The following is an 18,039-nucleotide window of genomic DNA, read 5'->3' on the forward strand; positions in this document are numbered from 1 at the left end:
AAATGAGTTTGTTTATCATTGGACTTGAAAATTTTTGAATTTATTACGTTTTTTGTGACACCCAGAACTGGGGTGTTATAAGATGGTTGGTAGTGAGGTTGAGTGGTTGGAAAAATTCTTAACAAACATTCCACCAGGAATGAAACCAACTTCATCAGTGTCAATATATTGTGATCGACAATAACTATAGCTGAAACCAAAATTCACAATGAAAAGAATAGACATATACAATTGAGACACAATTTAGTGAAGTAGCTGCTAAAGAGTGGAACTATTTTCATTGATTATGTGAAGTCATAATGGAATTTAGCAGATCCTATGACAAAACCCTTGTGAAGAAATATGATCTTAGAAACATCAAGGAGAATGAAATCTAAGTCACATGCAAATAAACAAGTGATGATAACCCAACCTTTGTGATTGGAGATCTCATGAATAAGGTTCATATAGGTAAAAAAAAAAAAAAAACTCACTTGTTAGTTTTGATAGCACTGAATTGATTTTAAATCAAATATGTCCATTCCTATAATGTGTGTGAAAGTGCTAGAGATTACATTATTGAGAGGTTAAACTTTATAATTAAAACTCTATGTGGTGAAAGAATTATAGTTTAAACAAAGTTTTTAATAATTTTCATACCTCTTAGAGGTGGTGTATGATCTACAACATATACATGATGAAATTACTTATATGAGTGTCAAGTGGGGCCGCTTAGATGAGATCTTGGTATGATCTCTAAAGCACTCATAAATATGGGCACACACATGGCATAATAAACGCAACGCAACGAGATAAGAATAAGGATTGTGGGGGTGTATTCTGATTAACAAACCTATAACACATGTTAAGTGTCCTTGGTTTATATAGCCTACTATACCAACTACATTGTGTGTTAAGTTTCTTGATCTAGAATTGTTTCATATATATAGCTTGTTATACCAGCTCTGATGCATTACATCTTATAAAATCCAGGAAAATTCTTCTTTTCTTTCTCTTCAATCTTTTTTTCTCATCTTTTGCAGTATGTGGGGGTTGTAAAACTTGTTTATATTGAAAAAGATAGTTGATGTATTAACATTGGCATCAACTTTCTCCGCAAGTCACGATTTTCCAACATATTCGTCCACAAAGGCACTGTTTGCGTGCAACGTTCCTTTTCTTTGTTGAAAACAGTTTTGACCAGTAGATTTATGCAAGATTCTTCTGTAGATCATGGGTTTTAAGTTGTATCACAAACTCTAAAAATAAAGTGTGGTGCATTCTCCAAAACACACAATTTTTCTCATTCTCTTATTCTATTATTTTCTTTATTCTTTTTTTTTTTGCTTTTCATAACATCTTGGGTTTATTACTTTATTAATTTCAGAGTTCCTTTCTAGGTCTAATATCTTCATATAGTTTTAAGAAGTTCCTGTTATATTCTGGAGACTTGTACAACACACCGCAAATAAGTGTTTAAAGACTATGGATCTACATGGCTCAAAAAATTTTGTTCGTGATATTTTTGTCACCATTGTACAATAGTATGTTCAACTCATGGCAATTTCTTCCTGTAGTTTTTTCTTTTTGAACTTCCATAAAGTTTTCTATATTCTTCTCTTCAATAAAATTATATTAAAAACTCTAACCGTTTAATCTTCACCGTTCTTCCTCTTTCTTCTTCTACGAGTACAATGTTGCACTTTCTCTATTAGCTTCTACTAGTGCAGAAAAAGCTTTTAACGTCTATTATTTTGAGCTTTTTACGACTGATCCTAACCCGAAGTCTTTCTGGGAGACGTTGGTAGGATGTCGGATCCCACAGTCAGACGTCTACATTGACGTCAGACTACATAGATCAAACGTTTGTTGTGTGCCCTGAGTCATGGAATGCAACTTCTCTTCAAGCGTTCTTTGTATTTCCTTTTGTTCTTGTAGTTGCTCCATGAATCGTTGCTCCATTGTTCTCATGCTTTGGTTGAGTCTTTCCTTCTACTGAAGAACCATCTTCTTCAATGCCTTCTGACTCATGGATTGAGTGTTTTTTTGTGTAGGACCAAAGTAGTCACGAAGACCAAGCACACGAGTAAAACTACACCAAAACACATTTTAATCGGTTCAAATGAAAGATAATTCATCAAAGAGTAATGTAATCGAAATAAAATTAATTTTAAACGGTGCAAAAGTGAGAAAACAAACCTTAAAATCGTAGCCGCGGAGAGAAAACACGAGGAAGATGATGAATAGTGAGTACACACTTTAAAAATTTGGCACACACTTTAGACGTCCAGGATGGGGTGGCCGACGTTTAAATGACTATAAACATCGGAGTGGCAGGATCAGACATCTAAATGGAATCAAAAAGTGACTTTTTAGATTTCTAGGCTAAGTATTTAGATGTCAGACCCCCCCTAGCCAACGTCTAAATAAAATAATTTTTTTTTTCTTTTTCGTTTAGTTTTGGCATCCATTCGGGAGAAGCAACGTATATGAGTATTTAGACGTCGATCTCCCATAGTCAATGTCTAAATAGAATAAAAAAATATTTTTTTTTACTTTTTCATTTAATTTTGGTATTCATTCGGAGGAACCAACATATGAGTATTTAGACGTCAGATTTCCATAACTGATGTCTAAATAGTTGTTTTATTTACGAAAATGTCACCAATATTTTTTACGTTGAATATTTGAAAATATATCATTTAAAAAGTGACGTTAAAAATCTTTTCTGCACCACGTGTCGTTACATTTCCTAGTCATTCTTCCTCGCCATTCTTCTTCTCTTTCTTCCATCATCATTTGAGTTCTAGAAGCTCTTCCACATCATTCTCTTTCTCTTTCTTGCATCAATGGCATCAATGCGCATACCTCCCGCAATCTTTAATATTATGCAGGGTTGGAGTTGGGAAATTCAATGTTTGAAATTTTGCAATGTCTCGTGAATTGATTAGTTTATGATAGAAAATAAAAATTACTAATTTGCTCTTAATGATAATATTGACATAAAATGATATTTGTAAGTATTTGAAATGTTATAATTAATAAATAATTAAAACAATATTATTATTATTATTATTATTATTATTATTATTATTATTATTTAAAAAAAAAAATTCAGTCATGAAAAAACATGACCATCCAGTAAGTTATTTAAAAGGTGTAAGGATAATATAATAAAAATACTTACACTAATTTAAATTCCTCCTTATATGTGAGATGGAAGTGGATGATTAATCCTGCAAATCTGTCTGGGATGTTACCCTCAAATCAGGCCATGCAAACACCAAATATCTCTTATTTCTATCTTTACCAATTCGCATATACAATAATACTATTCGCTAACATAGCATTAGTTTTGGCTAGGTTGAAGCCTTCAAATACCTCTCATTTTCTTCCTTTTTTTCGCATTTTTAGTTTTCAAAAAAAAAAAAAAAAAAACTTAAACAATCTTTCTCTTTGATAAATTTAAGTTATATTTTCAATTTAAAAAAAAAGTTATAAAAAATAAAACAAGAATAAAAGAAAATGGGTGAGAGATATATTCCGTAAACAAAAAATTTTTTAGATTTGGAAATGTTTAGAATATTTTGTTTTAATTTTTTTTTTCTATATTCTAAATTAACCATTTTGAAAGATATTTTCAAATTCAAAATATACCTTTCACAATATTCAGTCTGAAAATATGTAAAATAGTCCTTTTTCATATCTGTAATTCGAATCATTAATGGGTCAATTAAAGATTTAAAATATACTTACATAATTAATTATACTTTTAAAATATACAATACAAAATTGAAAGAAGAAGTCAAGATTTTAAACATGCTTGTTAATTATTTTTACTAGTCAAAAGGGACCATTTTAGCATTCCTACAACTAATTGAAATTGAAAGCCCACACAGGAAATCACATTGTATTAATCATGACCATTGATATCACGAAATTTGAATGTTTATTTTACAACCCTACAAAACATTCAAGAATATCTTATTTATATACTCTTATCAATGGTTTTTCCTGCAACACCAACTATACCTAAAACCTACACTGCGTGATAATTGTCCTGTTATTCTATCTGTGCAAGTAAACGCGTCCAATAAATGGTTGTTACTCTTCAATGCAACCTTCTTCGGTCACATTCATAATTTTACTCAACAAATGTCCTCTTTTACCTTTATTCATTCAATTGAAAATCATGTTGATCAGGCTAAATTTTATTATTTCCTTGTTCATTATTTATTCGTCTTAATCGTCATAAAAGTCGTATAACTCACATGATTTTTATAGAATTAATATATTGAGTAAAATTTAAGGTCATGTAGATGTCATACTCATTCATATCTTTCAAGTATTATATGTATATCATGATAAGGTCACATCCTCTACCAAGAAGTATCACAAGGTAATATAAGATTTAGTATTCGAATGTCACTCTAAATATTTTTATTTACATAAATTCAACATTTAGTAAAATTAGAATAGTCTCACTTCAACTACGACATTAATATACTTCACATATCATCAATATAGTAGTATTCCCACCTTAGGAATAATTACCCTCTCATTCCATATCATTCATATCAAACTAAAGAAAATTATAACTATTTCAAACTATATACAAGATTCATACAATTCTCTACCACTTATTAAGTTTAACAATAATCACATTTTATATTAATGTATAAGATAATATCATATTATCAACAAGTTTCTTTCTAGCATGAATCTTATACTTCTCTCCTTTATGGTTTTTTTTATGTAATTTAATATTTAATACTCTTTCTTTTTTAAATTTAAACTTTTTTTTTATTTTCTATTTGAACGTTAGATTTAGACCTGAGACTCTTTATACACTTGAAATGTGTTTTTCATAACTACATTTCAATTTAGAAGTTTCAAAAGTTTGATTTCCTAAGATTAAGATTCGGGCCATTGCTTCCTCCATCTCATATTTTCTTGAGAAACCCCATAATCATGCTGAAATGACGCTTTTAACCATTTCTGAATAAAATAATAAAAAGCTAAAATATATTTCTATCTCCATTTTCGTTTTCCTCCTTGTCTAACTTGTTGCCCACCCCCTTCATATTGGTTGGCCTCCACTTTTGTGTGAGAAACTGTCCAAGAAGATCATTTTTTTTTTGTTTTTCATCAAGGGTATTATTGGAATTTCAAAAAGTATGAGGTTGTTTCAAGAAAAGATGGTGTAGAAAGCAACGCCTAATATTTGTTTGTAGATTTTGAGTGTAGATTTAAATAAAGGGCAACCATGTACCTCGTTCTAAGCATTATCCATAATATAAATACTCAACTTGAAACATGAACATTTTTTCCTAAGATTAACGGATTAATGCAACACTAACTTCCTTATTAAACTCTTACAAGTGAACAAGGAAGGTAGAAGATGTGTTGTACACAAAGCGAACTCAATAAAATAAAATAAAATCTAAATATATTTTTAATTCCTAAATTTTAACATGAAATTAAAATTCGTCTTTTATTAAAATTCTGATATATTTTGATCTCTAAACTTTAAAAATAAATGAATATAATTCTTTTAACCTAATCGTTTTGATTTTTTTATGTATTGAACAATATTTCAAATTAATATTTGAATTACAATGTGTCAAATAATGTTGATAATTCAAATATGATCGAAAATGCAACTTGACGTGTCAAAATAATTTAAGACAATTTGGTCAAAATAAATAAATTTATACATTTATAGGATTTAAGAACCAAATTATATCAAAATTTAAGATAAACAAATTTCAATTTTACATTAAAATTTAATAAATAAAAACATTTAACCTATAAAATAAACATCATCATATGTTACTAGAAATCATGTGCACTACTAGTCCAACAACATGTATAAACAAATGTTAGAAATAATCCAATTTTGAGAATGATAACCAGACCAAGATAATGTAGCAAATTTTATAAAACAATGAAGAAAAGAATAAAAAGTCAAATGTGATACAAGCAAAGCATGAAACAATATTGTCGCAATGCATTAGTGTTACTATTTAACACAACTCAGTCTATGCATTCCACATTACAAGAGAAATCATTTACCTTTTTTACATTTGCATTTGCATTTAGCAATAATGGCTTCCTCTGCTCCTAAGTTCTTTGTGTTCTTTGCACTCTCCTTCTATCCACCTGGGCTACAATCACAACTGAATAACTCTTCATTCACCAAATTTCATTTTGTCTGATATACTCCTTTGAATATTTTTTCATTTTGACTTGCCAAGTTTTGTAAGTCACAAGTCACACATATCAAGCATTCGAGTTGGGTAATATTGATGGGTTGTTTTCACTGTTTTCCCTGTCATTTGCAGAGGTTGAAGCACAGCTATGTCAATGTCGTAGCCAAACATGGTCAGGGCTTTGTTTACACACTAAAGGATGTAAATATCAATGCATAAACATGGAACATGTTTTCGGGGCTTGTCATGATCATGGGCTTGTGAAGCCAAATGATTTTCGGCAACACCAAGAGTAAAAGGGTGAAATGATATAATAGAATAGAAAACAATCTCATTTGAAGCCATTTTCTGGAGGTTGAAAATGTCAAACTACAACATTTATACTTCTATAGATTTTCCTCACGTAGTAACTGGACATTGTCTACCCTGAGAAGGGAAAAATCATTAGACAATCCAAATGAGTACATGAATTTCAATCTCGACATTTTCAAAATCTCTGCTGAAGCCATTGCTTTTTAGCTTGAAAAGTACATTATTAGAAACTAACTCAATAAAATAAAATAAAATTGGGTATACAAAATGCTTTACTGGTGAAAGTTTGCCTCGCTCAAGAATCAGGCAAAACATCCACAAAAATTTAAGTTCTCAAGGTTCTTCTTCTTTAAGGCTGCGAATCCTTGCCCTTTGCTGAAGGAATTGCTCTTCCTGAGCTCGTTTAGCAGCAAGGGCTTCCTCATCGAGTACTTGAACTGGAAACCATTCTGGCAATTTTAACCAAGATCCACTGTTTTTTGAATTCTCAATGTCTTGGTATATTGTTTTAGTGTAATCTCTCAAAGCATCTTTCAATTTCAAATAAGTAAAGTCTGCTGCTGTCCCCACAACAGCAAAGACGACAGAGTACCGGATTGCACCCAGTTGACCACCTAAAATTTCACAATTGAAATCAATTTTCAAAGCTTGTAACCGATCCTCTGTAACTACAGACCACATTTTAGCAAGAACTATTACATTCAATTTACATTCAAATAATGCATTCATCAAAATTTAAACAATCTGGGAAAACTCTCTCTTTGACCAAATTATTCCCACAAGCATTTTCATGAGAGTAATCCCTTGGGTAGCATTGCATTTAAGAGACGCTCTCAACATTACTTTCATCCTCTCCAAGGGTGTGTAACTTCCATATCAATCCCAGTGGTAATCTCCAAGAACCTTACCCTTAGAAAATATTAAAAATACGAGGCAATCTAAGATAAAAAAAAAATAAAAATGTATTTGGGATAACCATGATACATCTACTTCCTTGTAAGTAATTGACAATGCTATAGCACATCCAAGTTCTTTAAGATAAAAATATTGATCAATTTCTATTTTTAAAAGAAATCCATTTGTCATTGACTACCCTAGTGAAAAACATGCTTTAGGTATTATTACAAAATTTTATGACAATGTAGGAATCATTAGAAAAAACATAAGAAAGTAGAAAAAGATTTCACAGACAAAAAAGAAAAACAACTGAGAAAGAAAACTGAAAATGGAAACATTTCAGATCTCATCAAGTAAAGTTATTTCAGTCTAAGTTGCTGAGAAGGATCAAATGTCCTGAATAAATTATATATGTAACAAGTTGCAGCAAATAGTTCACACAAAATACAAAGTGTAATGGAGAGTAAGATCCAAGAGAAAATTCTTTTTAAAATACATAATAAAAGTTAAGGTGAAGAACAGATAGATAATTCACCATGGTTAATGGCTGACAAAAATCACAAGAACGCAGCAATAGTGAGAGGGGCAGAACTAAACCTTGCAGTCGCCCAAGAAGAGCACCAGTTCCAAATCCAGCTAATCCAGAGTTCCATATGTCGTCAGGTCCTGTTTTTCTAGTTGCAGCCACAAATTCTCGTGCGCCTAACAAATTAGACAGAATTGTATCTTATTAAATTAGGTAAGAAGTCATCTACTAGGGTTCGAGCCCCATTCCCAACCTAGGATCTAATGAACCAATCAACTTATCTACACAGAGGAGGGTTACAATTTAATTCTGTTAGGATAGAAAAGGAGAAATTAGTTAAGATTGTTAGAAAATTAATGGATTACTTAGTGGGCAGTGAGACATAAAAAAGGGAAATATAGGAGAAAGGGAGGTTTTCCGTTTTTGTTAATCCTTTGTAAAGGAGAAACCCTTGGAGGAGAAAATGCTCTCTTATTTCAAGTACTTTTCATTCTATTCAATAAAGATATTTCTTTTTTTTTTTTCTGTTTTCAATTCTTGGTTCCTACCAAATTGGTCCAGCTTATCGGATCTTCCAGGAAGAGCCAGTGTTAGAGATAGAGGCATTTGGCAGAAAAGAGCGATCAGCATTTGAGTGGGTAGACCCAATTGGTTATGGTTGAAAAATACTGTGGTAAAAGATATTCATTCATCCACAAGCTGCAACACACATTCAAGAACATGGAGGGTGTGGCGATACTTAGTTTGTATTATTGGCACCAAGATAACACATTCAGACTGGGGATCATTTTTCACAGCTACGGTAAAAAGATTCAAAAATAGCTATGGTAGCCCCATCTTTGAAAGATTGGCTGCCATAATGCAAGAGCAAACTAAGATGGAAACTTACTGCAAAGAAATGAAGACTTTCAATGTTCTTGAAATAGAGGGCCAACATTTTAAATTTGAAGCACATGCTGTAAAAGATATTGAATGAAGAGGGTGATCCATATTTCACAGAGCAAGACAAAAATAGCACGGAGGGAAGTGGGTCAAAATGCATTGAAGCAAAAGCTAGCTCTTGGTGAAAATGTTTGAACTGCCTACCTTTAATGAAAGCATAAAAGGGTAAATTGATTCAGAGAGTGGCAGCTGAGTGTGATAGAAATCTATTTCACTTTTTGAAATCAAAAGGTAGAAGTACAAAAGGCTCATTAACCAAGAATCACACTCATAATGTGTTGCAAGATGCATCAATTGTCCCATGGTGTAGGCCTAGTCACAATTGAATCATGACACATGGGTGGCTATTCTCTTAAGTAGAAAGAGTTTCTTCTTGACTATCATCTATAAGTTTTGACCTAGTGGTAAGCGTTTGATCCAACAATTGATATCTAAGTCAAGGTCACGAATTTGACTACCAGTAGGGCAATTGTTCAAAGGGAGATTGTGTTAAGTTGCACAACTATCCTCTAGTGTACCAGAGTTTGATTCTTAGTGGAATAATTGTTGAGGGGGAGACTGTTGTAAGGTGCATCAATTGTCTTGAGGTATAGGACAAGTGGGTCAAGTCACAGTCAAATAGTGACACTTGGACCGCTATGCTCATAAGTAAAAAGAGTTGCACCTTGATTATCAGCTATAGCTTTTGTCCTAGTGGTCAACATTTGATCCAATAATTAGTATTAGAGCCAAGATCACAAGTTCAATTTCCAATGTAGCAATTGCTCAATGGGATATTGTTGCATAGGTTGCACAATAATCTGGACAGACTAGGTGGGTCAAGTCACAATCAAAGAATTTGATTCCTAGTGCAACAATTGCTAAGGGAGATTTTGTTGCAGGGTGCATCAATTGTCCCATGACATAAGCCAGGTGACCAAGTTACAATCGAATAATGACATCTCGACTGTTACGCTCTTAAGTACAAAGAGTTACATCTTGACTATCAATTATAGCTTTTAGCCAGGTGGTAAACACTTGATCCTACATAATGGGGAAGATACCAAAAATGAAGAGGCAAAATAGCAAGAGAAACAGACATTATGGTGGAGGAAAAAGTGCATGCTTTGACACAAGAAACATGAGGAGAATAAAGTAAAGAATGTGGGCTGCAAAGACCATTTTCTACGTAATCCAATAGTATAAGGAAGTCCAAGGTGGAGATGCAAAAAAGCATAATTTTTTTCTAAATTCAGATTTCCATAATATGAATCAGAATCATTGTTGGACCCAGATTTGAGAATGAAGGAGGTTGAAACATCAATAACATTCGAATCCTGGAATCTCAAATTGTTAGGAGAGCCTTTAGCATTAAACTTCATTTTGCATCTATGACAGCTCAGCAATGGAGCCAAGGCAGAGGGAAGGTTCAAAGGCTGTTATACAAAAGCCACCCTTATCTTCACCATCACTCATGCCACCAGGAAAGCATTGCAATTACTTCTAGGAAGAGCGGGTAAAGATCGTGGTGATTATGAAGAGCCACGAGATCAAGCTTCCACCATTCTAACCTTGAGAACAAGATATTGGAGGAGTGTATTGTCAGGATATAAGGATGACGAGAACTTAGTTAGGATAGTTAGAATAATAATGTAAGCTAGTTATCTAGAGGGGTAGTAAGACAAAAATAGGGGAAGAAAGATAGGAGAGAGGGAGATTTGTTATTGAGGGGTAAAAACTTGGAGGAGAGAGTGCTCTCCAATTTCTCATCCTTTTCATTCTATTCAATACAAATCTTTCTTTTCTTTCTCTTTTCAATTCATGGCTCCTAGCAAATTCACACGAGGAAAGCAAGATAAATTCATGGGTTCAGCATTATATCTTAACAAAATTTCTTATAGACAAATTGGAGTTGAATCTTTGCAATTGACACATTATGTCCAAAGATAAAATCAAATATTCTAGAGCCTCAAATTGATAAGGATTATAGAGGACAAACCAAGCAATTAAATATTTTACATACCATCTTATATTACTTAATGTGGAATTTAGACACTCAATAGCATCCAAATCCATATCATAACATCACTTCTCAGAGTTGAAAACTCACTGTGTCACACTCTATGACAATTCACTACATGAGACTGATACCAATATCACATCCACATAGATAAAAAAATGGGGTTTACATCCAATGAGTTACTATAACTATTACTATTAAATTATTTAATCTGTGAAACATTTTATAAAATTAATACTCAGTAACAAAGCACTTGTTTGATTATCAAAGTATTCTTCTGGAAACAAACTTACAAACGGAAAATACATTTTTCCTGGGTATTATTAGTAATTAATTATGAATTTCATAACATAATGCCATTGAAGTATGAACAACCCTGCCAAAAATTTAAATATAATATAATAAAGGTTTGCTAATTCAAAAAGCTGTAGTTCATTTTTACATTCACAGCAAATCTAAATAATAGCTTCCTGTTATTTATGAAGGTATGTTACTTCTGATGAATAAAATGTTACCGCACCAAACCATTTTCAAATTTTACCAATCTACTTCATCAAACTTTTCCATAAGACTAACAGTAAATGTATATATGAGGCAATGGGGGAAAATGGAGGTCACTCCCCATGCTCCAATTTATGGCTGGATTCTCTATAACACAATATAGCATGTTTCACTTATTTATAAGTAGGGCGAATTAATAGGGCTTTACTAAAAATAAATCACAGCAAATACAGGCCAGTAACACATAAACACTCCTCCCCAATACTGAGGCCATATTTTTCTTTTCATAGTTACATATAAAATCTCAACCCTATAATGGATGTTCTCATTTCTTTTCAGAAAATCAAGGTAAAACATTATGAGGAGAAGGCATCAACTTCTTCTGCCTCAGCAACAAAATTTCACAGGCTGTCTCCCATAATATGTTACTCTCGTGTTTAAGAAAAGGAGGGGTCCAAATCTATAAGAAACCACAGAAAATCAATAAATTCAAGGATTCAAAGCACGCCACAGTAATCAACACAAACAATGGTATCAATACAAAATACAATAACATAATTCCAAACTGAAAAGCAGAGAATCGGATCAAAAGAAAATCCAACAATTACCACAATAGCACCCTGTGACGATGGCGAAATTTGCAGCATAGCTAGAACACACATTAGCAAGACCAAGTGTTTTTCGATGCTTTGAAATCAACCCAATTCCAGCTCCGGCAACCCCTGCTCCCAAAGAATCACAAACATCATAAAAACAAACACTCTATCCTCTTTCAGTCTCTATCCCCACCCAAATGCCCAATCTAATATAAATTTGCAACATTGATGTCACACACCATTTAATCATCCATTTTTATCCCTACACACATTACTTTTATCATCTTTACTCCTTATGCATACTACTACAATTTCATTTTGCCCCTGTCATCTTAACTTTGACTAAACGATTAAAAATAGAAAAAATAAAAATAAAATATATATATATATATATATATATATATATATATACATATATATATATATGAAGGTAAAATGGACAATTTTGAAATATAGTGACTAAAAGGTAAATAACTAATCATTACTAAAACATTGTCTTAATTATATGGAAATAGAACACCAATTAGCTCCTGTATCTTTTCTAGAGAACCACATGTATCTTCTTATTCGAGACGCTAAATATGTCACATTTTCCAGTACAAAAAGTGACCACCACGTTGTGAAAAACCAACTCTTTTGTGAAAAACACAAATTCCATAGGTATTAACTTCTCCAGCTTAATCATGGGTATTTATAAAATAAAATTAGTGTTCATCGTGGGAATGGTGATCCGATGAAAAAGCATTGGGGAAAAATAAAAGAAGCAACATAATAAAAGAGAGAAAGGGAGAGAGACCTGCGAGGAGGGTTGGAATAACGATTCGAGTTTTCCAATCATGAGAAGAAGGAGACGAAGAAGAAGAAGAAGAAGGAGAAGAAGGTGAATTGTTAGCTCCTTCTTCTGAAGCTTCTTCGTTCTTAGAGCCCATTTTTCAAGATCAAGTTTCTAGTGAGAGAGTAACTTTGTGAAGAACTTCGAAATGAAAACGGAGTGAGTTCTTCTAGATTGGGCTAAATTGGGCTTATATAAGATGATGGAGCTTTTCGCTTTCTGCACCCATGGTTTCTTCCATGCACCACCCATGTACTTCAAGATGATTACTGCCTTCTTAATTTAAAACAACCATACATTTTGAAATATAGTCCGAAAGATCAAAATGATAATTTGAACGGAATAATTATTAGATTACACAACATAAAAAAATAACTTTACTGGAAGAATTTATATTGTAAAATTCGTAATAATATTTTTAAAAGTTTTAAACTTTAAATTAGGAAATGCCTAATCCTTTATCATTTAATTTGAAAATATAACTACTATTCTCTTAGCTCTTTTGTTTTGATTCATTTTGAAACCTTTCTTCTTTTTGTTCTTACATGATTTTTTTCTATTTTTTTTCTTTTAATTATTTAATTTCTTCAATATTCACAAACTTCATTAAAATTTACAAAATATTTTTCTTCAATCACAACCTATATTACATTTTTTATTCAATCTTGTTTAATCGGTATATTAGACAAAAAAAATATAAACTTTAAAAATATTAAATCAAAATATTTTTAAAAAACCCATTTAATTATATATACTCATTCTTGCTATCTTTATTTATTATTTTCTTTATACGATAATATTTATTTTTTATTTGACTCTCAACTTCAAGTCATAAACTTTTTGTTTGATATTAACATACAAAATTTATTTATTCTCTTTGACTTGTAATTTTATTTCATTTGAAAAATCTTTATTCATCTACAAAAAGTTTTCATTTTATGTATACAAATTAGCTTCTTCAATATCCACTAAATTTATTACATTTTTTTTGTGAAATTAATAAATATATAATTATTTACTATTTTCAGTAAATATAAATAATTTATTCACTATTTTATTTTTGATATAATAATTAAAAAGTTACAACAAATAGTTAATATAATTGAATGGATATGTTGTATTTAATAATTCTCATAACGTCTTGCAATTGTTATAAAAAAATCATTTGAATGAATATAGAAGATGAAATTTACTTTTAAGATTTTTTTAATTTATTAATATAAAATTATCGTAATTTTAAGAAACTATTTTATTATTTTATATACATGATGTTATTTTTCTGTTTGATGAAATTTTTTATAATTATTTTCCATGGAAAATTAATTTTATTTTAATAAAGTATTTTTGAAAATTGCAATGTATTTTTTTTAATATAACATTCTATTTTAATATTTTAATAGTATATAAATATAAAAGAAATATTACACACTTAATATGAGATAATCGACTGATATATACATACATAAAGTTATTATAATTATCTCAAACATAATTATATTATTAAAATATACAAAATATATATATATATATATATATATATATATATATATAAATAAATAAATAAATAAGTTGTTATACAGTTAAAGATATTATTATATAAAGTGAAAAGCTTAATAAAGTTTTCAAAACATAACATATACAAAGCTCTAACATTCTAATCTTATACGACATCACTACCATCTTCCTAAATTGGGTCAATTGTCGTTTCACTGTTCACATTATTAAGGTGATCATTATAAAAAGAAAAACACATAGACAAAAACAAATACAGAATAAAGGGTAAGCTAATATGATAAAAGAATAATCATACAACAATTTAGAGATATTTGAAGTACATAGGAAAACATTGAGAGGGTGAATAATGTTTTCAAAATATTTTCGCAATGCAGCATCTAATGGTTTTATAAAAGTATTTTTCAGAAGTAAATTGTCTATAAACGCTAAGTAAGTAAGGTAAGTGAATAACTATTCTTTCGGATGATGACATAGGAAGTTTAATAATAGTTTTAAACGAAGAAAACAATAAGACATAGTATTTATACTAGTTCAATCAAACTTGAGCTACATCAAGTTCTCCTTTAAGAACTCTTAAGAGTTTCCATTAATCTTATCAAGATTACACGAGTTTAACCCACTCCTGGTTGAGTATTCTTACACCACTCTTGAGTATAACCCACTCTTGGTTAAGTATTCTTACACCACTCTTGATCCTCTAGGCAACACGACTAGTTTGAGTATTCTTACACCACTCGTGATTCCGAGTATAACTCGTTCCTGGTTGAGTATTATAGCCACCTCTGGCACCCCTAGACAACACGTATAGTCTGAGTTTAGCCTCTCCAAGATCTTTCCCTAGACATTTGTCTAGATCAAGTTTACCCATAGCTAGTTGAGTATTATCCACTCCTAGCAACCCTAGACAATTTTGGTATCTCCTAGATACGCTTCCTAGTTAAGTATCACCCACTCCTGGTTGCAAGTGTTTTAGTTCTTTGCAGAACTTACAACAAATGCTTAACTCTCATAGAGAGGATGTGATTTATAATTACAATCTAACACTTGTATAGTTACAAACTTTAATGAATCTTTAAGAGAGCATAAATATATTAAGACGTAGTCTTGTAACTTGAAGGTTGCTTCCTTTGCTAAAGAGCACCAAATGATGTAAGCTTCATGAGCAGCAACAATATCTTCAATCTTCATGCTTGTGTTTGTTCCTTTTTGAAGTACTTGAAAAACACTAGAAGAGTGGTTGAATAATTTTAATGTACAAATTCTTTTAGCAACCCTCCTAATATAGCAAATTTGTCGAGTATTATATCTTTTAAATAAGTACTTAAACACTCAACCTTGTAAACGATTATAAATGATACTTTCTTTTTACGTGTTACTTAAAACGTACATTGTAGTGTTTATAAGAAATTTCTCAGTTGAATAAGAATTCTTTAACATATAAGTTTCGTGTAAAAGAAATGTAGCTGCAAATTTTATAAGATAAGCATTTAGCCAAAAGGTAAACAACAATTGCACAAATATTTTTATACTAGTTCACTCCAACTGAGCTACGTCCAGTCTCCTCCATAGAGGGTTCCACTATAATCTTCAATAAGATTACAATTAAGTATTTAAACCACTCTTGGTCTTCTCAATCAACGAATAACATTTCGTTACCCTAGACTGGATGAGTATTCGCACCACTTCTGGTCTTCTCAGTTAGTGAATAACCTTTTGTTACCCTAGGCTAGATGAGTATTCACACCACTCTTGGTACTAGACAACCTTTCCTAGATTTCTTTAACTCCATTGAGTTCAACAAGTGTTTTAATTTTCTTCATATTTGTAATCAATGATTGCTTACAAGTCATTTAGATTATTACTCTCGCAAAGAGGATATAAGTACAATACAATACAGTCTAAACGTGCACAGGTGTTTCTCTCTCTTTTTCTTTTTCTTTCTTTCTTACAACAAATAGTAGGCAAATTTATAATGAAGCTTGAGAGTATTGCTTGACTTTTTTTTTCTCATTTTCTGCTCAGATGTTTTCTTTGCTTGAGCTCTTTTGTGCTTCTCTTTTGAACACTTTTCTCATGATGAATATTTTTTTTGTAAGTTATCCTCTTGATTCTTACTGTGAGTGTTCTTTTATTTAAAAGCTCTTGGAGAAATATCCATTAGACTGAGCTCTTAGCCTTGATTCTTGTGTCTTTTCTTTTTTTCATGTACAACAACCATTGGTTAAAGTCAACATTTCAGAACATGCTTGCTTTTTCATTATTTGCTTGAAGTAGGTTGTACTTTCTTTTAGACACTACTTCTTAAGCAAAGAACATTCCATGAATATCTCTTCTATCTTTAACGACCACTTCTGATATTTTGAATAAAGCATGTGGATGCGTGTATAGTAGATTATCTGCTAAGAATAAAGTAGATTATGCATGCAACAAATGTTTCTTATCTCTTATTACTTTTTTTGTTTTTGAACATTAATCATTTAATATCATTTAATGTTTGCTCAGAACAATAAAGTGTTTTTCATTTTTTACCGTTGAGACAACATTTGACAATTAAGTTTTTCTTCTAAAGATACCAAACATTGAGAACGAACTTTATCATTGGACGGAGTAGCAGTTTTAGCTCATGGTATCATTTAGACTGATGTAAACACTTTTTGTATTTTTTTCATTTTAGAGCACAAGCATTTAGCAGTTTGTGTTTTGTTTTACATTTTAGTCTTGAGACTTTTTTTGTTTTCACGAGAGTTCGATTGAATACCCCTTGGGTATAGTATAGTTTACGCGTTTAGCATAACTCTCTTAGACGCTTTGACTTGTTAGTCGTTTTGCATTGCCTATGGGTACTTAACTTAGGTGTTTCTATGTTTTCAATAATCTTAAGTGTTTTTTTAATGCTTCTCTATTGTTGGAAATTTCGAACCTAATGCTTATCTTTCTACCTATGGTATTTTCATATTCTTATTTCGTTTAATGTTATTAGATTAAACTTCAAAACATGAAAGTGTTTAGACATATAAAGGTTGTCTAAGATGGTAGCAAATACAAAGCCTGATTAATAAACACGAAGTCTACTTCACAACAACACAAAGCTTGCTTAAGCAACAACAAAAAACCTACCTAAAAACGGTAGTTCAAAATGCCTAAGATGACACTTACATCACGATCAAAGACGACCTACAGTCACAACAACTCCAACCTACCTACAAACTTAAAGCCAACTACGACTCGACTAAAAGGTCAATTAGAGTTGCAATGTGTTCATTCCACCTACCAACCAAACTCTCAAGCTTAGGAGAGCTTGTACCTACCTGACCCAATAAGTATATTAAAGAGCATGACCCAATAAAACTCATTCAATATTATTAGTCTAAAGTGATTAAATAATATTAACAAAGATATTTTTTTGTTTTGTTACCATGTATTAACAAACTATATCATCAAGTCTCGACAGTTTGATTATATAATATATTGATATCATAAAAATCTTTTATACCATATATTAATTTGGTTAAATGATATAGTATTGTTATTTTGTCATACAAACAGTAAGATTTTATCATCTATTAATATTATCTAATATTCACAATTTTATAATAATTTTCATGGCTTAGAACCCCATAAATACTGGTATTTCTTGAGAAAGTACAATCCAATTCATACTTCCTATTATACTCTTTTATATCCTAAAACTCTTTTAGTAACTTCCTATTATACTCTTTTATATCCTA

The 18,039-nt window shown here is 31.0% G+C and overlaps 1 protein-coding gene across 2 annotated transcripts; it reads right to left on the minus strand.

The window, feature by feature from the left end:
* Positions 1 to 6,502: 6,502 nt before the first annotated feature.
* Positions 6,503 to 12,968, minus strand: LOC106772976. 2 transcript variants are annotated; one of them, XM_014659631.2, is made up of 4 exons: positions 12,761 to 12,964; positions 11,977 to 12,090; positions 7,998 to 8,102; positions 6,503 to 7,117 (listed from the first exon to the last, which is right to left on the minus strand). In XM_014659631.2, exons 1-4 carry the CDS (start codon positions 12,891 to 12,893, stop codon positions 6,837 to 6,839), a joined length of 633 nt encoding a protein of 210 aa, XP_014515117.1. In that variant the 5' UTR covers positions 12,894 to 12,964; the 3' UTR covers positions 6,503 to 6,836. The 2 variants fall into 2 exon arrangements, with proteins under 2 accessions (XP_014515117.1, XP_022641902.1); XM_022786181.1 differs by having other exon boundaries at positions 7,001 to 7,117; positions 7,936 to 8,102; positions 12,761 to 12,968.
* Positions 12,969 to 18,039: the final 5,071 nt, after the last annotated feature.

The sequence above is a fragment of the Vigna radiata genome, chromosome 9 (assembly GCF_000741045.1).
Source record: "Vigna radiata var. radiata cultivar VC1973A chromosome 9, Vradiata_ver6, whole genome shotgun sequence".
In the NCBI taxonomy this organism is placed as follows: domain Eukaryota; kingdom Viridiplantae; phylum Streptophyta; class Magnoliopsida; order Fabales; family Fabaceae; genus Vigna; species Vigna radiata.